We start from the raw sequence: 25,620 nt of genomic DNA, 5'->3' as shown, positions 1-25,620 counted from the left end.
AGAGAGACTTTGACACCTGTCAGGTGTAGGTTTTAGTAGAGCAAACAAAGAACAAGAAACAGCCTTCGTACCCTTAAAATTCAGAGAAATACCCTACAAATCTCTTTTATTATAAGACAACTACTCTTTGTTGAACATTTGGAAAACACAGAGACAAAACAAAACAAGGGAATGATAATCAACCTACCACCTGGAAGCCAAAAACATTTGTCAAAATTTTTCTATTAGAAAATTGTAATTATCTCATTCAACTCAATTCTGATACTGGCTAAGTGTAATCCTCTAATCCCACCAGTATATGCCCAATACTGAGAAAGAGGCCAAATGAAAATACTGTACTTTTTAATGCCTAGAGTAACTTTATCAAAACATAATGAAAACAACATGAGTGGGCTGTTTGGAAATACTATGCATGTGATTTCATGATAAGGAGCCAACTAGACTATAGATTTTTCAGATTTAGATGTCTTAACTATTTTTTTTTAAGTCTTTAAAAACGCCTTTCCTCTTTTTTTAAGAGCAAAATCGAAAGCACAAAGGTTTTGCATATACCCCTGTCCCCACACATGCAGTCTCCCCCATTGTCAAAATCTCCTACCAGAGTGGTATATTTATCACGGTTGATAACCCTAACAGATCAAAATTGCCTAGAGCCAACAGCCTATATTAGGGTTCACTCTTTGCTGTTGCATAGATTCTATGGGTTTGAAAAAATGTATAATGGCATGTATCCATCATTATAGTATCATATAGACTATTTTCACTGCCCTAAAAATTCTCTGTGGTCTGCTTTTACACCCCTCCACTATAATTTTCATATTCTAACTTCAGATCTGTAAACAAATTAATTGTATATTTTGTAGTGAAGGAGAAAAAAAAAAGGAAATTAATTGGCTCATCAGTAAAGAGTTTTTACTTACCAAACAGGGATTTGTTCATAGTTCTACTGTGGGTGGGTAAGCAATTCTTAGGATCACTTGTGGGACATTTATTTCCAAGTGTTCAATAAGTAGAAACTATTAATTTGTTATGTACAGTAAATGCTGTAGACTCTTTAATGTTTATTAACAATCAACAAATAAAATTCACCTGTTTTATTATTACCTTCATCAATCTGATGATTTGTTTACATAAATGATAGTCATAATCTTCATTAGAGGTTATTACATAAAATTGTGTTTGTATTGAATTGAATGACAAATGGTATATTCTAACTTTTACTCTAAGATAATTGTTGAGTATTCAATTATTTATGGGGCTTTCATACACACTGGTGAGAGGCTAAATTGGTATAGGCACTTTGGAAAACTATATCCTATAATCCAATAGCGTAGTTCTGAATAGAGACTTGAGAAAATGTATTATTTTCTGTAACAACAACAACAACAAACCCATGTACAAGAATCTTCATTGCAGAATTATTTGTAGCATTCCCAACTAGAGATAGCTAAAAGCTCATTACCACTAGAATTAAAAAATACGTAGTCACACACACTGGAATGATCTTTTTCTGTAATGGGACACACAGTAAATATGTTAGGCTTCTGGGATTGGATGGTCTCTATCACAAGTAAACTCTGCTGAATGGCATGCCTATGTTCTGGAAAGGGTGAAAGGTCAAATTTAGTCCATGAGCTTATAATTTGCTAATCTCTGCTCTAGAGCAGAACAAAGAAAAAGAATGAACTACAGCTAAGTGTAACAACAATGAAAACTCCCATAATGCTGAGGGAAAGAAAGAAGGCAGGAAAATTTCAAAATTAGAGGGACGCGATGAGAGAAGTCAGCAAGTCAGAATTTTTAAGAGGATCAATCTAGGAGGAGGCACAAGGGAATCTGTCCTCATCAATCTGTGTGCTTTTAACTGGGTACAATAACTTTGCAAAAATGCATTAATCTGTACACTTAAAATTGGATATTTCTCAGAATTAAGTTATATTCCTATTAAAAGGAAAAAAAAACGTTTTTAATCAAAATAAACCAGAGGCAAAACAGAGTAATAGTAGGAGAAATAGAAGTATCAATAAATACAGAAGGTATAACTACCGTTGTTGAGTGACATCACACTATTAACAAATAACATGGACACATATGTGCAGACTTTAGTTCATCTTTACTAATGTTAAACACACCAGAGAAACCATTCTTCAACGAAGCTTTCCATATAGAAAAATAAGCAAGATAAACATACACAATCATACTGTTTGTTCTTTTTTTAAAAAAATTAGACACTATTTTCATTTTCAATAGTATAATTGCTACAGGGGAAAATATCCTCTATTTATTGTTATGGCTTAGAAATGTACACAACTTTCTGTGATCACATGTCTGAGATCTGTCTCCTGCACTTCTAGACCCCTGTCAAGGAAGACCAGGCTGGGAAAAGTTATCATTTATTTGGGGAAGGGTGGCAAGAGAGGGTGGATGAAGGAACAAATTCTGGTGTTCTGCAGCTCAGTGGGAAGATGTGGTTCACAATAACCTGTCATTTATTTTATGAAGATCTAAAAAAGGAGCTTGAAGGCCCTAACATGAAAAGATGATTTGATCAGTGCATGCTGCATGCATGTTTTGAAACATCACACTGAGCACCATTAGTATGTGCAATTAATACGTCTTACTAAAAACTTATCATCTCCTTACTTGATGCTCAACCTTCAAGTCCTCTGAAAGCAACATCTTAAATAACTGAGCTCCTTTAAATTTACTTAAACCTCTGAGATGACCAAGTTCCAAATGTCTGTGAAATCATCAAAAGCATGATCATAGTCATTCATATACTGTCACTAAGAGTCATCTTGGCATTTCATTATTCACCAGTCTTGTAAACATGATCCACTATTTCTGATACAAAAAGTAAAATAGAATGGGTACCTTTCACACAGACTTCCTGGTGGAATTAATTATTAACAACCCTACTCTATAAATAATGTAGTAATTTAGAAATAAGAAGTTAAAATTTTCCTAAGAAACACAAAAAATATATTTTTGAATTCAATACACAGTTTCAAAATGTTGCATTACTTTTTCCAAATATTGGATTTTCTAAAGGAAGACAAAAATATTGAAATGCTTTTTCTTAACATTTAAATACAATTTTTTAGACATAATTATTGCTGTGGGTATATACGTGACTGTATGACCAATGTAATTCTGCAACCTGTACACTCAGAAAAATAAGAAATTATATCCCATCTGATTCAAATGTATGATATGTCAAGATCATTGTACTGTCATGTGTAACTATTTAAAACAAAAAATCCTTTTGTGTTGAAAAAAATAAATAAATACAATTTTTGCAATAAAATTTTAAAAGCAGGGCTGGGGATGTGGCTCAAGTGGTTGCACGCTGGCCTGGCATGCGCGAGGCACTGGGTTCTATCCTCAGCACCACATAAAAATAAATAAAGATATTGTGTTCACCTAAAACAAAAAAATAAATATTAAAAAAATTTAAAAGCAGCTTGACATGGTAACTCTTAATATATTCACTGTACATATACCCCAAACTCTGATTTGTAGTATATTGCTGAACAACAGGAGGTTGCTATTCATCTACCTCATGGAATTCTATATCCTATCAATATTTTTGGCATCCTGTGGTCATGTGCCACATAGTGATGTTCCCATTAATGGTAGACTGACTACACGTATGATCATGGTCCTATGATGTTATAATGGAGCTGAAATTTTCCTATTGCCTACTATTTTTACTGTATCTTTTCTCAATTTAGATATGTTGAGATAAATAAGTGCCATTGTGTTACAATTGCCTGCAGTATTCAAGGAGCAATAATCTGATCATGTACCGTCGTTGAGCAGTAGGCTATACCATCTAGGTTTGTTTAAGTATAGGTGATGATGTTCACACATGAGAAAATTACTTAATAATGCATCTCTCAGAATGTGTCCCTGTTGTTGAACAGCGGAGGATTGTATTTCAGAACAGGAGGGCCTCTTTCAGAATGAAACATCCAATTTTCCATTGTGCCTCATACAACTAGAGTCCCTGGAATCCAGGATTTAGGTAAAGGTAAAATGGCAATTTGCAAGATTTCATAATGTGAGCTATTTTATTAAATTATAAGTCATACTATTTTAAAGATGTTGATTGAAAATCAAGTGTATTAAGTTTATATGTAAAAACTATATGCATTTGTTTATCATTATTTATAATATATTTTCAGATTTGCCTTCAAGATTTTTGCAGTTAAAAATAACCAACAATTTTTAGCAATTAAAAAAAATAATCAACAATTTTGGTAGTATCCATGCTAGGCTCACAAAAATTGCAAACTTGGATTAATCAGTTTAGATGTGAAAGTTTTGGGCTTAGGAAACTGAGTTTCTATACTTCCAGTTAGATACTTCTTTGGAACAGATTACCTGGTAAGTTAATAAAATATTTTTTGGCATTTTGGGTCTGACAAAGAATTGTTTGAATATCTTTTGTTAGAAACATGAATTTTATTAGAAATGTTTAATGTTTCGGCATTTAAATATAACAAAGACATCAATTGATGTAATAGGAAAAATAATTTATTTTTTCCAATGCTTTAATGTTTTTTCTTGTGTATTTTTATGTATCTAATATATAAAATTTACATAAAATATATACAATTTTATATATAATACTTATATACAAATAGTTGGATATTGATAAGGTAGGATCTCCTAAGTCTCCCTGAGTAGCTGGTCTACATGAACAATTTGTCTGTTAAAAGATATGAATTAACAATGAAATGCAATTATAATCTGCACCCCCTTCAACAGAAAGGCCTACCATTATTTTTGGGTCAAAACGGAAAATCACATTGTGAAACAGTATGAAAAGTACAGCTAGATGTTTGCAAGTCTTCGTAGGAAGACTCATCCTGACCATGAGAAGTCTTTGAATGAAACTTATAAGAGGGAAAAATGAACCAGGAGTGAGTAGATAAGAAGGAAGAGGCAGTTTTGATGTCATTGTACAGAGGTGAGCCAGATTCTGGAGAGGATAGCATTCCCAGAGTTCAAGTGGTTTCCCACAAATTAGGAGGTGGATGTAGAGACCACCCTCAAGGCCAACACAGGTCAGAAAAGGAGACTCCTAGAGGGACCATGGATGATGGGAGAGGTTAGGGGTGAAATGTATATCCTTATGCATTTCTTATGCCTTCATTAGGAATTATTTTTGTGTTTCTTTGGAGTGGTAGGTCAATGCTGGGTGCATTGCTGAACAATGTCCAGCCTTCACCATCTGCTGAAGCCCTTCCTCACCTCAGACTTCCATAGGCACTTCCCTATCACTTTCTTCCTTTCTCAGACAAACCTCTGGACAAGGGAGCTCCCCTCAGCTCTCTGCCGAGATAAAAGATAAATAAGATAGAGACTCCCTGAAAATGTGCTGTCTGGATGGGGAAATGGAGAAGAAATTCAGTATTTGCAGTTATGGAGGAGAGGAATTTGTGAGTTAGGGTGAGGAGCATCTCCAGGCAGGTTATCTTCACCAGCCCGTGAGGGAGGAGGACGTCAAGGAGAAGGAGAAGGAGAAGAAGAAGGCAGTTAAGGAGCAAAGAGAAGGGGAGGGTCTTTCTAAACAGAGAGCAGTTATTTCTCTGAATTGTGTTGGGAAATACAAATAGCTTGGATTTTCTGCATTTTTAATTTTAAAGAATGAGCCTTGATATATTGATTCATGGTTTCTAACCTCAGGTCCTTAGAACTGCTTCAATATATATAATATGAATATATAATATAATAATAAAATATATTTATAATACTATACAATATATAACATTATTTTATAATAAGTAAATAAATATTTATTAATTGAAGCAGTTTTAAGGACCTAGCTGATATTAGAAACCATATACATATATTACATGTTTTCATATTACATCCTTAGTTAGTTCTTTCTCATTTTATATAACATTGCTTTTAAATTAAAGCCATCTTTTCTTACTCTTCTCAGAACATCATGCTTTCTTTTTCAAAAGGAAAGTGATTAGATGTAGCTTCCGCAGTCTCTGCCCACCCCGACCCAAGAGGACACGCCTCTGTTTTCATTCTTCCTCCTCCATTATCACTACCTTCTCTCAGTACCAGGGTCACAGTTACTCCCTTTGTCTTTAGAAAACTTAGCCACTTCCTCTACTCTCACTTCTCAGCATCAAAACAGTGTCCAGCCTTCCCCATCTGCTGCAGCCCTTCCTCACCTCAGACCTCCATAGGCACTTCCCTATCTATCACTTTCTTCCTTTCTCAGACAAACCTCTGGACAGAGGGAGCTCCCCTCAGCTCTCTGCTGTTCAACTCCTCCCCACCCTTGGTCCTTCTGTGTTATGCTCTTGCTGATGTCACCTTCAGGTTGCCAAGTTCACCTTTGAGCTTCCGTTTCACTTGAACTGTACAGAATTTTACATCGTCATCATGCCCCTAATTTTGGAATTCTCTTCTCTTGGCCAAAATGGCTGTGATTCCATTCTCTCTTGATGTTCACTGCCTCTCTGTCCATTCATTCTGAATCTCCTACTTATTGAGGATTCTCTGGGACCTGCCAGACTCTTCAAGGTGATAATTCCAAGTACTCTGTGGTTTGCCTCATGCTGCTCCTTGTCACCACTGACTCTTAGCTCCAAACTCACTCCTACACCCAAGAGTTTCCTGAGTGCCTCAAATCTACTGTTTCTAAAATTCAACTTATTATCACCTCCAACACGGCAAATTCAATTCCTGTGTACTCTCCATAGTAGGGTAGAAGGTAAGCATCTCTATCTATTTAATAGCATTTCCAACATTCATTCCATCCAAAGGTTCCATCAGCTTCTCACAGTCTCCTGTATCTCACTCCTCCTGTCCTCCCTGACACTGTCTCTGGGCCGGCAGGACTTACCATTTCTCACCTTTATATTTTGCTATTATTACCTAAACTGGTGTCTCCACTCCTGCCCTCCTGGATATCCCCTACTCTACCAGATGACCTGTACAAAGCTTTAGTCTCACCTTGTAGCTATTCTACTTGAACATCCTTAAACAGTTTTTTTGTCCTGTTATAAGGGTTTTCATACTCTCTCCTATCTTCCTCTCCATACTCAGCCTATCTCTGTTTTCTTATTCTATTTTCCAGACATTGTGACCATCTTATAGTTTCCCCAATTGGCCACATTAAGTTGTCTGTACATCCTGCTTTTCCTGCCTAGAAATGCTGACAGGTTTCCCAGAGGGCTCAGTATACCAACCCCCTGGGGCTGGGTGCTGTTCTCCTTAGCATTCCACTCCTTATCACCTCTTGTGTGAGGCCTTTTCAGGCACTATTCCAATTTTCTCCTCATCAGAAAATTGATATATTAACTTTCCTTAGAACTTAGGCCCATTCTTATGGATTGTTATGCTATGATGCCATTGTGTTGTTCATGTTCCATCATACTGGGAGTCTTGAGGACAGAAGTGAGAACTTTAGTGTCTTTGCATCCCTATGCCGATGCACAGTATGTTCCTATAAATGTCTGTTGATTGAACACGTTACTGAAATTACAGGTTTGTGTGAAGGGTGACAGGTCTCATTGAATGACATTTTCTCAATCTGCAGACAGAAAATGAAGTGAATAAAATACCACACCAACACTTCTATCACCTTGGGGTTTGACAACATCAGTTCAGACAGTTTGTTTTGCTTGTGTTGTTATTCTGCAGCTAGCTCTTCTCCGAGCCCTGGCTCCCAGCTGCATTCAAAAGTGTGGTGTCCTGTTGCTGTGGAAATGCAGCGACATGCCACAGACAGCAACTGTAAACCCAGGAAACTTATTTCCTTATGCAAAGTGATATTGACTTTCAAATATAATTTTTTTAAAAGGCAATAGGCTTATGTGGAAAGTCTTTCAACCACAAATCTCAGGGTGAAATAATTTTCTGTGTATTTCTATAAACATAGAGAAAACAAAATAATGGTTCTTCTGTTTTCTCAACACAATGTTCTACCTGCTCAAGAAAATATTCTGTGGCAATAAGAATCCTGCCTTGCTTATTAGTATATTAACTATCAGAGTACCCCTAGCAGAGAGCTGGGCACACAGTGGTGCTCAACAAATATTTGCTAATATTTTCACTTTTAGGATAGGTTCCAACTGCCTATTTGTAGAGAACTACATATTTCTCATGCAGGAACATAAAGTAATATGTTTGATAAATTGACAATTAGTTCACACAGGAACAGACCCATGGCTTTGGCCATGCTAGCAGGGGGTTTTGACTGCCAAACCTGTCTTTGACCCATGTGAGTGATGCCCTACAGATGATGATCCTGTTCTTTCAAATGCATCAGCAAATACTGAGTTCCTACAGGGATAAGCAGCTGAAAGTTTCAGAGGCTGGATACTCAGTGCAGAATAAAACTTAAGCCCCTACTTTCATGATGATTATATTCTAAGTGCATAAGTGTGTTGTGGGTGAGGTTGGGAGGCAGTGACTAACAACAGTCAACCAATATGAAAGAAATTTGTCATCTGGTGAAATGTGTAATGAAAAGTGAAACAAAGCAGGGCCCCAGGGAGTGATGGGGATTATGTTCCCACTGATTTCTCTTAAGAATATCCAGGTTCATTTTATTGTCTTTTTTGCAGAGTTAAATGACCTATGAAGACTATTTATAATTTTTCTGTAGAGAAATTATTTCTAATAGTATTTGTTGTTTTGATCTTACCTCTTAAATAAGATATTATGATACTTGATATCAATAGGAAAAGATAGATTTTAACACCTATTTAAATAAACCAAATCTAGAACTCAGGTCATTAGACCAAATATATATATTAGGTTAAAATTACTCAATTTTACATATATATCTGATGAGTGACTGTATTAATGCTACCCAGAAGAAATACTCTATAATTATATTAAAGAATGCTTTCTAACTAACTAAATACAAGAGAACAGAACTCTCTTTTATCCTGAGCTCCTGTCTTTTTTAGAACCAATGATAATAGTCAAGCTGTTTATACTCCTGATTTCAAATTATTCTATAGAGTCATAGTAACAAAACCAGCATGATTGATACTAGTATAAAAACAGACACATAGACAAATGGAACAGAATAGAAGACACAAAGACAAACCCATACATCTGCAGTTATCTATCTGATCCTTGAAAAAGCACCAAAAATATATGTTGAAATAAGAGAAGATCAGACAGCCTTTTTAACAAATGGTGCTGGGAAAACTGGTTCTCCCTACGCAGAAGACTGAACCTGAATCTCTATCTCTCACCCTGCACAAAAACCAACCCCAAATGAATCAAAGACCTAGGAATAAGACCAGAAACTTTGCAACTCTCAGAAGAAAACATAGGATCAACACCCTAACATATAGGCACTGGCAATGACTTTCTCAATAGGATCCCTAAAGCTCAAGAAATAATACCAAGAGTTTATAAATGTTTAAAAAGCTTCTGCACATCAAAGGAAACAATTAAGATGTGAAAAGAGAACTTACAGAACGGGAGAAAATATTTTCCAGCTATTCTTCTGACAAAGGATTAATATCCAGAATATATAAAGAATTAAAAAACAAAACAAAAAACAACACCCACCCCCAAATAACCCAATAAATAAATTGGCAAATAAACGAAACAAATACTTCCCCAAAGAAGCAGCACAAATAGGCAACAATTATATGAAAAAATGTCCAACATCTTTAACCATCAAGGAAATATCAATCAAAATTACACTGAGATTTCATCTTACTCCAATTAGAAGGGCAGTCACAAAGAATACAAAAAATAAATGCTAGCAAGGATATGGAGAAATGGAACTCTTATGCATTGTCTGTGGAATGTAAATTATTATAGCCACTATGGAAATCAGTATGACGGTTCCTCGAAAGACTAGGAATGGAACCACAATAGATCCAGCTATACCACTCCTTGTTATTTATCCAAAAGAATAAATCCATCATGCTGCAGTGATACATGCATACCCATGTTTATAGTAACACAATTTACAATAGCCAAATTATGGAACCAGCTTAGGTGTCTGTTAACAGGTGAATGGATAAAGAAATGGTGGTATATATACACAATGGAGTTTCATTTGTAGGAAAATGGATGGAACTGGAGAACATCATGGTAAGTAAAATAAGCCAGACAGGAAGTCAAGAGTTGTATGTTTTCTCTCATATGTGGAAGCTAGAGAGAGAAAAAAGGGGGGAAATACAAGGAAGACAGAGTAGAGGATGGTACCCAGGGGAAGGAAGGAAGGGAAGGAAAGGGGAAGTACTGAGGAATAAAATTAAGTTGCATTATGTGTGTATGTAAATATACCACAATAAAACCCACTATTCTGCATAATTATTGTGCATCACAAAAATTAAAAATTCCTTTTCAATGTATCATTTCATCCTCCTTGTGATCAAAATACTTATTTTCTCATCCCCCTCCCAAGTCTCCTGTATCTGGGTTTTGAGAGGGGTCTTGTGTAGCCTAGAATGCAACTGCTTGCTTGGCTTTCACGTTGAAACTCATGTGCTTTTACATTCTAGCAGTTTACACTGTCTCCATCATTTGAAGTTCCAAAACACTGTATCTTTATTTCTCTTGCAATACTTGTCACTGTTGGGCTCATGCTGCATATATCAAAGTCCAAGACTTTAATCTGTCTATCTGGACCAGAAACCCACTGAGAGTAGAATCTGTGTCCCATTGGTCTTTAGACTCGTAGTGCCCAGCACACTACCTCGAAGATAGAAGGTGCTTTGGTGTACATTTGGTTAATGAATATTGAATGTGTGAATAGTTCTGCTTTTGAGGGACCACACAATTTTGAAGAACATATTTAACATTTTAAAAAATTGCCTTCATATTTGTAGAATGTTTCAGCTGTTCAAAACACTATCAATGCCATCAATCAATAATTTATTTTTTACTAGTTTGTTATCAGTTTTTAAGTTTTCAATTGCTTATCATTTATTCATCAATCGACTGTTGGATGAATGATATTCAGGGCAGGTGTCATAATAGGCATCTCCTCACAAAACAGCTCATTCTATCATTGAAACAAACCCCAGAGTTAGAAGGGACAGATGTTTTAAATTTCCATTTTTTAAGGAAAACTATAAAGGGGATCCTAAAGAGAGGGAACAAATTCTAAGAGTAAAATTTTTCAGATCAGGGATTAAAAAGCAAAACTCTCTATCCTTATGGTGTTTTAATAAACTGTTGATTTTATGGTATTGTATGGTGCTGAAAATTACCAATCTATTTCAATGATTTATAATAAACTTCAACCAGAAAGCAGACTTATGGACACCCCCTTCTGAACCATGCAGGTAGGTAAGTTCCTTCTGTATATTCAAATGCCCATGATACTTATCAGCATGAAGCAACAGCAGAGCAATAGAATATTCCAAATAAAAAACATCAAACCTCGATAAAGAAGATGGAAAAACTGAGTCACCCATTACAAATTAAGGCTTTCTGTTTGAAAGAATCCCACTCTAAGGATAAAGGGAAAGTGGGAGTAGAAAGAAGCACCGGGTCTGATCTGGAATTCTTTTTCCAAAAGTTTATTTTTCCAAGAGTATTGTTTCCCAGAGCAAGGTTAAAAAAATGAACCAAGAAATGAATCAACATTAATCATTTTAACATCATTTCTTTAAATACTTTTGGCTCTTTTCACCCAACAGATTTCTTTATGCTTTTGAGAAGCAATTTTTTAGTAACTCAACATATTTCATGAATTAATTATACAGTAAGAGATATTTTTTTTGTTTATGACCTTTTTCCTTTAGCATATTGTACCTAATAAAGGTACAAGTCTTGGTCTCACAGTTGTATACCCTTTGATATAATTATATATAAACATCTGAGGCCAATTAGAATTTGAGAGAAATACTGTGGCTAATTATAACAAGGGAAATGGAAATGAGGAGATGGGAATTCTGAACTCATTGACCTAAGCCTGAAGAAAAGAAGAAAGTAACAACTCATTTTAATTTGGTGCTTCACTTGATCATCCACATTTACCCTCTCTGCCTAATTTTTTAAATTTTTAATTTGTCTTAATTAGTTATACATGACAGTAGAATGCATGTATGCACTTTGATATGTCATACATAGATGGATATAATTTCTCATCTTTTTGAGTGTACATGTTGCAGAATCATGTTGGTCATGTAAGGAATAAACAGCTAATGCTCAGTGCAGCCAGCTCTTTTGTACACCTTATTCAACTTTGTATCCAACACAAACTATTCTCCTGAAGCTAGAAATTATACCCTGCAAGAACCATCTATGAGAGTAATTTGCTCCCATTTAAAATTGCATTCAATTCAATGCTTTGGAGTAACTTAAGATGAATTTTACACTTATGCATCATTTAAGGTAATGAGCCAGAAAGCATAATTTTCAGTGAGGATGGCTTATTCATGCAAGTTGTGAGGTAGACAACTCAAAGCATAAAAATTATTTTTCAGAATGAACTGAGGACTCAGCAGTGGAGAAAAAAGAATTGCAAATGTGTCCCTGGCTAGTCACCTGCATCTATATTCTACTTAACTGTGATGAAACCACAGCTTGCGAGCACCTCAATCCAGGAGTGAGGATGGGGGCCAAAGATGGGGAACCTAGGGAAGCTGAGTCAAGAGTTTGACAATTTATAGATGTGGCTGTCTCAGATTGATCCCCATCAGAGATTCAATATAGGAGTTCAGGCCCGGCCCAGATATACCCATACCGGCATACTCAGGATCCAGACCCAGGGTAGGTCCAAGTTCGCCACACCCCCAACCAATGAGCCCAAGCCTAACTCACTTGTATCTTGGGACACTGCAGACACCACCATAGCCTTCTCCATGCAGTAGTCCCTACCTTTTTGACCAAAGACAGGGCCTAGAAGCAGCTGCATCTCAGAGCAGGCATCCCAAAGACAATGTAAGGCTCACCCTTTCAGCCCCATCTCTGTAAGACATTGCATCCATCTTGGGGCACCTCCACTATTATCTCAAGTTACCTCAGCTATTGCCACTACTACCTTTAGTTGCAATAGCATACATTGAGGGACACCAGTAGGAAAGTGCCCCAAACAAACCAGGATGCTACAATAATAGAACCCATGGACAGTGAAGTTGATAAAATGTCAGAGAAGGAGTTCACAAGGTTCATAATTAAAATGATCTGTGAATTAAAGAATGACCTAAATGAGCAAATACAGGCAAAAATTGATCACTCCAACAAAGAGATAAGAGAGAACATACAGTTAGCAAAAGATGACTTCAAGAAAGAGAGACTAAAAAAACCCAGTCAGGAATCCTTGAAATGAAGGAAACAATAAACCAAATAAAATCTCAATAGAAAGCAAAACCAACATACTAGATTTCTTGGAAGAAATAATGTCACATAATAAAGACAAAGTATACAATATGGAAAATAAAATTGACCACACAGTGAAGATAGTAAGCAAACAGAATATCCAAGAATTATGAGACAGCATCAAGAGACCCAATCTAAGAGTTATTGGGATAGAGAAAGGCACAGAGTTTCAAACCAAAGGAATGCACAATCACTTCAATGAGATAATATCAGAAAATTTCCTAAGCATGAAGAATGAATTGGAAAATCAAATACAAGAGGCTTACAGGACACCAAATGCACAAAATTACAACAGATCTACACCAAGGCATATGTATGCCTAGCATATAGAATAAGGACAGAATCTTAAAAGCAGCAAGAGAGAGGAATCAGATCACGGATAGGGGGAGACCAATTTGTATTTCAGCAGATTTTCCAACCCAGAACCTCAAAGCCAGGAGATCATGGAATAACATATACAAGCTCTGAAAAAAAAATGGATGCCAACCAAGAATCTTATATCCAGCAAAAATAAGCTTTAGATTTGATGATGAAATAAAAATCTGCCATGATAAACAAAAGTTAAAAGAATTTACATTACAACTAAAAAGACTGCACTACAGAACATCCTTGGCAAAATATTCCATGAAGAGGGAATGAAATAAAAAAAACAATATTGAATATCAGCAGAGGGAGGTATTACACTAAAGAAAAAAAATAATCAGAGGAGAAAACAAGTCAAGTTAAATAGAAAAAATAAACAAAAATGGCTAGGAATACAAATCATGTCTCAATAATAACCTTGAATGTTAATGGCCTAAACTCACCAATCAAAAGACATAGACTAGCAGACTGGATTTAAAAAAAAAAAAACAAAAATATGTTGCTTCCAATAGACTCATCTCATAGGAAAAGACATCCACAGACTGAAGGTGAAAGGTTGGGAAAAATCATACCACTCACATAGACTGTGGAAGCAAGCATGGGTTTCCATCCTCATATCAAATAAAGTAGACTTTAAGCTAAAGTTAATCAAAAGGGATAAAGAAGGACACTACATACTGCTTAAGGGAGCCATATACCAACAAGACATAACAATTATAAATATATATGCCCCAAACAATGGAGCATCTATGTTCATCAAGCAAACTCTTCTCAAGTTCAAGAGTCAAATAGACTATGACACAATAATTTTGGGTGAATTTAACACACCTCTTTCACCACTAGGTAGATCTTCAAAAAAAAAAAAGCTAAACAAAGAAACTATAGAACTTGAGAATACAATCAATAACTTAGACTTAACTGACATATATAGAATATTTCATCCTTCAATGAGTGAATACGCTTTCTTCTCAGCAGCAGATAGATCCTTCCCTAAAATAGACCACATATTATGCCACAAAGCAACTCTGAGTGAACATAAAAAAGTAGAGACACAACCCTGAATTTTATCAGACCATAATGGAATGAAATTAGAAATAAATGGTAAAATAAGAAATAAAAACTACTCTAACACCTGGAGACTAAATAATATGCTACTGAATGAATAATGGGTTGCAGATGACATCAAGGAGGAGATTAAAAAATTTTAATAGGTGAATGAGAACACAGATAGAACATATCAAAATCTCTGAGACACTATGAAGGCAGTTTTAAAAGGAAAGTTTATTGCATGGAGTCCATTCCTTAAAAGAAAAAAAGTCAACATATAAATGACTTAACATTACAGCTCAAAGCCCTAGAAAAAGAAGAACAAATCTACAGCAAACGCAGCAGAAGACTGGAAATAATTAAAATGAGAGCTGAAATCAATAAAATTGAAACAAAAGAAACAACTGAAAAAATTGACAAAACAAAAAGTTGGTTCTTTGAAAAACTAAATAAAATTGACAGATCCTTAGTCATGCTAATTAAGAGGAGAGAAAACTCAAATTATTGACAGTCATGATGAAAAAGGAAATATCACAACAGACACTACAGAAATAGAGAAGATAATTAGAAATTATTTTGAAAACTTGTACTCCAATAAAATAGAAAATATCGAAGGCATTAGTAAATTTCTAGAGTTATGTGATTTGCCCAAATTGAATCAAGATGATATACACAACTTAAACAGATCAATTTCAAGAAAGGAAATAGAAGATGCTATCAGAAGCCTACCAACCAAGAAAAGCCCAGGACCAGATGAATAAACAGCTGAGTTCTACAAGACCTTTAAAGAAGAACTAATACCAATACTCTTTAATTTATTTCAGGAAATAGAAAAAGAGGGAGCATTTCCAAACTCATTCTATGAGGCCAATATCACTCTGATTCCAAAACCAGGCAAAGACACATCAAAAAAGAAAACTTCAGACCAATATTTCTAATGAACATCAATGCAAAAATTCTCAGTAAAGTTCTGGCAAATCAAACACAAAAACATATCAAAAAGATCATTCACCATGATCAAGTGGGATTCATCCCAGGGATGCAAGGTTGGTTCAACATACGGAAATCAATAAATATAATTCATCACATCAATAGACTTAAAGATAAGAACCATATGATCATCTCAATGGATGCAGAAAAATCATTCGACAAAATACAGCACCTCTTTATGTTCCAAACAGTAGAAAAACTAGGGATAACAAGAACATATCTCAACATCGTAAAAGCTACCTATGCTAAGCCCCAGGTGAATATCATTCTAAATGTAGAAAAATTGAAAGCATTCCCTCTAAATCTAGAACAAGGCAGGGATGGATGCCCTCTTTTACCACTTCTATTTAACATAGTTCTTGAAAACTGACCAGAGCAATTAGACAGATGAAAGAAATTAAAGGGATACACATAGAAAAAAAAAGAACTCAAGTTGACACTATTTGCTGATGATATGATTCTACACCTAGAAGACCCTAAAAGTTCCACCAGAAAACTTCTAGAACTAGTAAATGAATTCATCAAAGTAGCAGGATACAAAATGAACACCCATAAATCAAAAGCATTTCTGTTTATCAGTGACAAATCCTCTGAAAGGGAAATGAGAAAAACTATCCCATTTACAACAGCCTCAAAAAAAAAAAAAAAAAAAACCTTGGGAATCAACTTAACAAAAGAGGTGAAATATCTATATAATGAAAATCACAGAACACTAAAGAAAGAAATCAAAGAAGACCTTGGGAGATGAAAAGATCTACCTTGCTCTTGGATAGGCAGAATTAATATTGTCAAAATGACCACATTACCAAAAGCACTATTGAGATTTAATGCAATTCCAATCAAAATTCCAATGACATTCTTCATAGAAATAGAAAAAGCAGTCATGAAATTCATCTGGATAAATAAGAGACCCAGAGTAGCTAAAGCAATCCTTAGCAGGAAGAGTGAAGCAGGTAGCATCACTATACCTAATCTTAAACTATACTACAGAGCAATAGTAACAAAAACAGCATGGTATTGGCATCAAAACAGACTGGTAGACCAATGGTACAGAATAGAGGACACAGAGACTAACCCACAAAATTATAATTATCTTATATTAGAAAAAGGCACAAAAAACATGCATTGGAGAAAAGATAGCCTCTTCAACAAATGGAAAGACTGGAAATTCATATGCAACAAAATAAAATTAAACCCCTATCTCTCACCATGCACAAAACTCAACTCAAAATGGATCAAGGACCTAGGAATACAACCATAGACCCAGAGTCTAATAGAAGAAAATGTCGGCTCTACTCTCCATCATGCCCCAACTTCCTTAATAAGACTCCTTTGGTGCAAGAATTAAAACCAAGAATCAATAAATGGGATGGACTCAAACTAAAAAGTTTCTTTTCAGCAAAAGAAACATTCTGTGGTGAATAGAGAGCCTACATCTTGGGAACAAATCTTTACCCCTCACACATCAGATAGAGCACTAATCTCTAATGTATATAAAGAACGCAAAAAGCTAAGCACCAACAAAAAACGAATATCCCAATCAATAAATGGGCCAAGGACATGAATAGACACTTCTCAGAAGATGATATACAATAAATCAACAAATGTATGAAAAAATGTTCATCATCACTACAATTAGAGAAATGAAAATCTAAACCACTCTAAGATTTCATCTCACTCCAGTCATCATGGCAGCTCTTATGAATACAAACAATAGTAAGTGTTGGTGAAGGAAAAAAGGTACACTCATACATTGCTGTGGGACTGCAAATTGGTACAGCCAATATGGAAATCAGTATGGAGATTTCTTGGAAAACTGGGAATGGAACTACCATTTGACCCAGCTATCCCTCTCCTCAGTCTATACCCAAAGGACTTAAAAAGAGCATATTACAGAGACACAGCCACATCAATGTTTATAGCAGCACAATTCACAATAGCTAAACTGTGGAACCAACCTAGGTGCCCTTCAATAGATGAATGTAAAAAAAATGTGGCATATATACACAAAAAATATTACTTAGCAATAAAAGAGAATAAAATCATGGTACTTGCAGGTTAATGGATGTAGTTAGAGAAGATAATGCTAAGTGAAGTTAGCCAATCCCCCCCAAAACAAATGCTGAATGTTTTCTGATATAAGGAGGCCGATTCATGGTGGAGTAGGGAGGAGATTCATGGGAGGAAAAGATGAACTCTAGATAGGGCAGAGGGGTGGGAGGGGATGGGAGGGGGCATGGGGTTAGAAATGATGGTGGAATGTGATGGACATTATTATCCAAAGTACATGTATAAAGACACAAATTGGTGTGAATATACTTTGTATACAACCAGAGATATGAAAAAATGTGCTATATATGTGTAATAAGAATTGTAAAAATTAAAGAAAGAAATTTTGATGTACTCATTAAAATGTTATAAAGTAACCTGCAAATACAAAGCACATTCCTGATTGTCAATACTCGTAACACTAGTAGTCCCTTAAAATATTAGATGCTTTGCTGTTGGAGATAAAGAGTTTTCTCAAGAAATGCTACAGGAAGTCATAAGCAATAGCACACATTCTCCTTAAAGGAAGCAGCACATGAATTAATACTGCAGATGTGAAGAACAGATTTTTTTGTGTTAATATATGATATATGATATGTAACATATAACATATTATACATAATGCATCATAAATAAAGAATATATATTATATATTATTTATTGAAGAAATATAAGATGTAGTCTAGGTTTTAGTGACAAATATTTATAACTCAAATTTCTCTTGTTTTTTTTTTAAGTGAATAAACTATTCAACTCTACTTCTTAACACGTTATACCATATTGTTGTTCGAGGGAAGCCCTTGGGAGAATGCATGCTAACAACTCATTCATGTGTAATTGATAGCCATAACAATTTTATTTTAGCATTCCTTCATTTAAGATTTCAAAATACTTAATAAATGTTTGAATTAAAAGTTTCCTCTTAAAAAGAAAAGTACAAAGTGTCTAATTCCTCTTAGATACAAGCACAGCTTTCATTATGTGAGAAATTCAAGGTCAGTAGGCATAATGTCTTCAAACACTCAATATCATGTTATTGATAGTAAAAAGATGCTATTTAAAGTCAAAAATGCAAATTCAATTTTACTATGTGTCCTACAATTATTTAAAACTTTCATTCTTATGGTTCCTTTACATTATTTAGTTCTAGAACACTAATAAACTAGGAATCTAAATGAAATAATGAAATCTACAAGGTTAATAGCCAATGCCAGTTTAAGACATCTTGCCAAGAATATCTATATTTTATTTCACCTAGAATTAATGACATAATTATGTAAGATTCTTAGGATGGATTTCACCTGCCACACTAAGAGCACAATTAATTGCAGTTGTTATGACAGTAGTAGTAACATGACTGATTTATATAGTATATTCCAAACTTTAAAATTTTGTGTAAGCAGAATGATTAGGGATACTTTGACAGTCAATTATTCCTTCTGGAAACTATATAAGCCATATCATATAATCTAGCCGGAACAAAAGATGATGGGTCTTAATTTAAGTGAGATCCAGGTGACAGGTCCTGAAAGGTCTGTTTCTGTCCTTTATCTAACTATTAACTCATCAAGGAAAATGCAGTCAAAATTGATGATGTGTTCATGCCCTTAAGTCATCATGAATTAAAAATTAATTTAGATGCATAGATCAGGTGAAAGCTACAATCAAATAATATTTTAGTAGCATGAAGGTACCTATAGTCTCAGACCATTTGCTACAATTTTTTTTATTTGTGAAATGAGGCTATCAATAGCATCAATCTCACTTTGTTTTTGTGAAAACTGATGAATAGATCTAATGTGGTAGTAAGACAATTCCCAAATCCAAGGATGGAACATGTAGCTGAACAAAGAAATTCTTTTCTGTTCCCATCCCATCTTTATCATCTATCTATCTATCTATCTATTTATCTATCTATCTATCTATCTCTGTCTATCTAGGATCCTGAAATATTAGCATTTTTGAGACATTTCACAGTTAAGAGAAAACAACATTGGATATTTAAATGGGTTTGTTGATGTTGTGCTATATTCATTGTTTGCATGTTTCCAATAAAATGTTCATTTCTTCAATGGAAGCATTACTATGTAGCCACCATCTTTATTAAAATAAAAACATATATGAACCCCAACAGAGAAGTTTGAAACAAAAGTACAAGAAAATAAGAAAGATCCAAAAAATAAAAAAAAATGGGCTGGCTGCTATTTGTTTTTTAAAGACTTTGATTATTTGATATGTGATTATTTTGAATGATAAACTATCATGATTTTCCCCTGACTGTATCTTGCTCTCTACTTTTTCTTCTTGATAATCCAGGTTGCCAAGATATGAAGTGACTAGAGAAAATGAAAGAAGTTACAATGAATCACTTTGTTCTTTGTTTACAAATATGGTTTAAGGTAAGAATGGACAAGTAAAATAGAATTTTAAGGATTTTTTTGTTATTCTTGTTACTGTTTTGTTCTATTACAACAATTAATATAAAGTTCATTGGATGTATTTTAGTGGCTCAAATAAGATCTATATACTACACATAAAATTTTATAGATTTTATAGTTTAGAAACTTTGTTGTCATGATTTAAGAGTTTCATTTAGATTCTTTATAATTATTTTCTAATCTATAAAGTGTGGAAAATAATACCAAGTCCATTTCCTAACAGAACAGTGCATATTAAATGAGTTAATAAAAGGTATTGATGATATCGTCCCATAAAAACAAATGATATATAACTAATTGAAACAAATTTTTAAAAAGAACAAATGATTATTCATGATATCATTGCTATTTTGTTATAAACACATTGTGGGTAATTGCTGCACTGACTTCAGATTAGTTCAAGTATGTATTTCTCCCAAGCCTCATAAGTAAGGAAGTTATATAGTTTGTTATAAATACTTAATGGCTACTTATCTATCCTAACATCTCTGGTTAAGAACTACAATGTGATTCTCCTTGCCTTTTGATTATGGTTTCTTTAATACAAAGCATTCAATTGTAAGCTGTGCTGATGATCCAAGATAAATCTCAAAAGACTCAGAAGCATGAACCCAGACTTTCTGACAATTTTTAAAACCCAAATCTTTCTCACTGTCAGATACTCCACATATGTGTTAGAGCTTCTTATAAACTCCCAAGTGAACATTTAATTCTCCCTAAAATGCAGGAAGAGATAGTCACCAAGGCAGCAGAGCAGCAATGACTCCACAGGACATCATCATATTTCATGTATGTAAAATGAGAAGCCTTCTTACCTAGCATGCAAACACATTTGGCATTCTGGTCAGGGTTCTCAAACAAGATTTCGCCACACCTCTGAAATAGAAGGATAGCTGCAGTTAAAATTTTAAGATGTCATCATCAGGATTCCCAAGGCAATATATTCATGAAATATGAAAATATTATGATGTTATTCTATTCTCGTTTTCGTAGTTAATTGAGTCTGGGGACTTATGCATAAACAGAGATTTTGCCGATAGTAAAATATCTGAAAGGTAATTTGGGATAGATTGTTCTTGCATGCCCCTGGTCCCAGCCTGTGTGCTCCCATGAGAAGTCATGGCTTGAGATGCACTTAGTTTCTATATCAGTGTAACATAGGCAATATAAGGCCCATTAACCTGAGTCTAATCATCCTCAAGTTTAATCCTTAGCACCTACATTATTCTAAACTAAGCTGTGTGCCTGACACTTAACTTGGTGTGGGGCAGAGATAAAGACATGAAGTGGCATTTATAATGCTTTTCTTGAACCCACAGACTCATAGAAATATCAATTTTCATATCTATTACAGTTTTAACTCACTTTTTAAAACTTTTTAAGAAGACAGAGTCTACAGATACAATCAGTTATTGGAGAATTTGTGTGATAAATGAAATTGGCAAATGGTTAGAACCTGAATATATAAATAAATCCACCAAATCAATAAGAATATAACAAATAATCTGAGAGAAAAAATGGGTAAAGGGCATGAACAAGCAATGCATGGAAAAAGAAATCTGGATGGCCAATAAACATAGAAAATATATTTATACCAATAATCAGGAATAAGCAAATTATATGTAATTTGTTTTGAACTCATTGAGTTGACTAAATTTAGAAGTCTGGCATTAACAAATGTTTTCAGAAATGTAGAGTCTGGGTTGGAGTATAAAATGACAACCACTTTGGAAAAAATTGGCGAAAATATAATAAAGTTAGAGAAATTTTCAAATGCAACTAAAATGCTCTGGTAAAAAACAGATAAATGTCAGTCATAATTAGAGGATTACATGATAGGTAAAGTGGATTAAAGCTATAGATGCTCTAAAACATCTAATATATAACATATATATATATATATATATATATATATATATATATAATTAAAAAATTGCAGAATATTCAAATCATAAAATACATATATTTTTCTAATCACATAAAACAATGTTTAAGTCATATAAAATTATAATGTTAATCAAAAACGTTTATGCAGTTGAAAATGTCTGAAAACATTTATATATTGTTTATGGACATATTAACTTATAGAAAAAGCATAAAAAATTCAATAAATAAAAAGAGAAACATCAAGTACAGGTTGGGAGGAAGAGATCTAGAGAAATGAAATGTCAAAGGTCACACAGGGATTATCAATTTTTTCTATAATTATTTGAAAACTGAAATTATTTCTTACACTTTTTTTCTATGCTTGAAATATTTAACAAGAAAGAATTTCCACAAAGCGCAATACTAAATACAAATCTAAAAATGGCTGTTTTATACATGTATCCCTGTACCTGTCTCCCTGGGAGGCCATTGGCAGAAGATTGGATGGACTGTCTCCTCCAATAACTCTTCTTACCACTTACTTCCTTTGCCCTTAGGAAACTGAGAGCCTGCTACCTGCAACATTCTCCTCTCATTTTCACCTTTCACAACTTGGTTGATTCCACTCCCATCAATCTTTATTGTATCTGTACTTAATATATTATAAGATAAAGTGATTTAAAAGGGAATAATTCCTCATGTTCTTCACACCTAATTATGGGATCCTCCGGTACAAACAGGGAAAAGGATGAAGTCATTATTTTCAAATCAACCCATCTTTTGGGATGACCTACATTGTGCACAAAGAGATGAATAAATGGCTCAGAGATATAAAAAGGAGGTAAGCTACTTTGGTGAGCCAAGAGGATGGGCTGTGGAGGAGGGAGGCTTGGTTCTGCGGAAGGTTAAGAGGGCACTGAATTCTAATGGAGACTCAGTGTCGTGAGCTTTCTTCCCAGCTACTGTGCTGACCTCACGTGATATTTATCATGCCACTTAATCTCTTCATGCTTCATTTCTTTGTAAGTAACATGGGCTGTAGATATGTGCCATCAAGTCAGGTCAAGGAGCAAATGTGAGGATTAATGACCCATGGAGTCTAATCCCCTGTTTGTTCCTGTTTTGTTTGTGTTTGGGGAGAGGTTAAACCCTTATAAATAGCTAGGATCTATTTTCTGCATCACCTGCTTTTCAAAGTGGTATTTTAATGACCTGAAAGAGTTAATAATTATTTTTAAATAAAAGGTCAGAGGTTTTGAAAATGTTTTCCACTTCTTGGCAGAACAAAGTCCCAGGAAGCTCTACCGATCTATATTCTGGATTCTACAAGGAAATAACTTGGGAGTGTTTTCTTGCCCTTTGTTAGTGACGAAGTCCACATCCAAGCTGCCACGGAAGAGCTTTCCTCCTTTACTCGCAGGGCCTTCCTGCAAGTAACAGGTGGATGTTGCATAACTTCCCATGGCTACTATAGGCCAAGGGCAGCCTTGTTTATGTCTTCCCTGGCCATGAACATAGCTAAGAGGGGTTTCTGAAACTTCTATGAGGCATGCATTCCTTAAGAGTCATGGCCTGCCTGGGTTCACTGACTAGGCAGGCTCATCGCCAGGCAGCAAAGCAGGTACTGTGTCCCTTCCAGTGAGGACAAGGCAATCAGACCTCTTCCTCAACTTGTCTCCCTGGTGGTCTGGGAAATGGCTGAAACACCTTTAACAAGGTCTTTAATTGCCCTGGTTTATAACATTACCTGATGATGGTAAGAGATTTTAAAGCAATGCCCAGAGGGGAATCTGATTGTTCTCAGGATTCTTTCCAGTGCTTTTTCTCATTGATGGCTGTGTTTACTGGGCCTTTGCTGCCAGGCTTCTTCCTGCTGTGAAACCCAGGGTGATGACCCAGTTTTGGAGATTAATTAAGCTAAGCCACAGGGTCCAAGTCTCAGAAAACTTCAGGCTCTGCCGTGGGGAAGGTCTTGTGTCCTGCTGGATTCTGGGGTGCTGCAACCCTCCTCTTCAATGCTCTGGTTATGCTCATTGGGACTTCCCATTCCAGCAACCTGCTGCTGAGTAACTCTGACTTTGTACTTGGTTCTGCTTGTCAGGACTCTTCCTAATTCTCAGGATCCCACCTCTCCTTAGGGACTCCAACTTTGCTTTGTCTTCTGTGCCTGAAATACTGATATCAACTCACCTTGTTCCTGTCCAACTCTCCCAGTGAACATTGCCCCCAGATAATAGGAAATTGTTATTGAAATTCTCATCCAAAGGATTGGAGCCTTGCTAGCATCAGAGAAATCCTCCTGATGCATGCTCTCCTTCTGAAGCCCATAGGATACCATGCTTATGAACTCATGTGTAATGCTGATTCCCCCATAGACCATGAAGAACCAAATCCTGTTCATTAATGTTCTTAATATGTCTCATTGTTGTAAACCTGGTGCTTTATACATTCCAGGTTCCTGATAACTCTTTGTGGACTAGGTATACTAAATATCTGTGAACTAGCTCACATTTGTTGAGTGTACACTATGGACTAAGCATTGTTCTGTACATCTACCATCTGTACACCTACTGTCTCATACTCTAATTATACTCTTTTCATAGTAGACAACTTAGGCACAGAGGGTACCACTCACTATAGAATCGTCTCCTCCAATTAATGAGAAGATAAAGGCTGACGGGTTACTCCATACTTTACCAAAATACAAAAATCCCAATATTGGCTACTTTGGGTCTCCTCATTGTCTTGGCCAACTAGATTATCTCTATTGATGTCTCCTTCTCTCATCCATTAACAGCTTTTGTTTGTAAGGGTTGCATCTGTAAGAGCTCATGCTTTAGATTAGACTGACCTAATTTTAAATCCTGTTTCTACCTCCTCTTATATACTGTATTATCATGGGCAATTTATTTAGTTGTGCCCAACCTGCTTTCTTATTTATAATAGGGGGTAATATTATCTATGTCATAGGATCATTGTCAACTTGGTTTTTAATCCATTATGAATGAGAATGACCTAGTTTAAATAATTGTGAGGGGGTTGTACTGTAAAAATAAGAATTAATAAATTTAGTTCATCCATGAAAATTCAATTTTAATTCCCATCATGATTTAGGAATAAAAATGAAAAAAAAAACCCTTAATTTTAGAAGTCAGAGTATTTCACAAGTTGTTTGCTATTTCTTACTTATTAAGAATTTTCTTTATCAAATTCAAAATTTGACCTTTATTCAAGAAAAAATATTGAATGTTATTAAATTTTTCATCTGTTATTTAGAAATCAACCTAAGTGTCAATCGAAGTTTGGATGGATAAACAAAATGTGGCATATACACATAGTAGAATATTACTCAGTCAGAAGAAGGACATTTGTGACATCATGGATGATCTTGGAGAGCATTATGTTATATAAAATAAGCCAGGCACAGAAAAACAAATACCATATGAACTGACTTATAGGTATAATCTAAAAAAAATTGAATTTTTAGGAGCAGAAAATAGAATGGTGGTTACCAGGGACTGAAGGAGAG

At 34.9% G+C, this 25,620-nt stretch overlaps 1 protein-coding gene across 1 annotated transcript in view; it reads right to left on the bottom strand.

The window, feature by feature from the left end:
* The window catches only part of Pde7b (phosphodiesterase 7B), a 324,523-nt gene that overhangs the window by 210,474 nt on the left and 88,429 nt on the right, over positions 1-25,620 (bottom strand). Inside the window, exon 2 of the mRNA XM_046450024.2 lies at positions 21,041-21,101. Within this exon, the coding sequence (XP_046305980.1) occupies positions 21,041-21,101 (61 nt within the window). The remainder of the gene's footprint in view (positions 1-21,040; positions 21,102-25,620) is intronic.

Source organism: Marmota monax, unplaced genomic scaffold (assembly GCF_021218885.2).
Source record: "Marmota monax isolate L192 unplaced genomic scaffold, Marmota_monax_Labrador192_F-V1.1 WCK01_AAM20220418_F8-fsc00030, whole genome shotgun sequence".
In the NCBI taxonomy this organism is placed as follows: Eukaryota; Metazoa; Chordata; class Mammalia; order Rodentia; family Sciuridae; genus Marmota; species Marmota monax.
The sequence above is the reverse complement of the archived record's forward strand: the minus strand, read 5'-3'. Positions and strand labels throughout refer to the sequence as shown.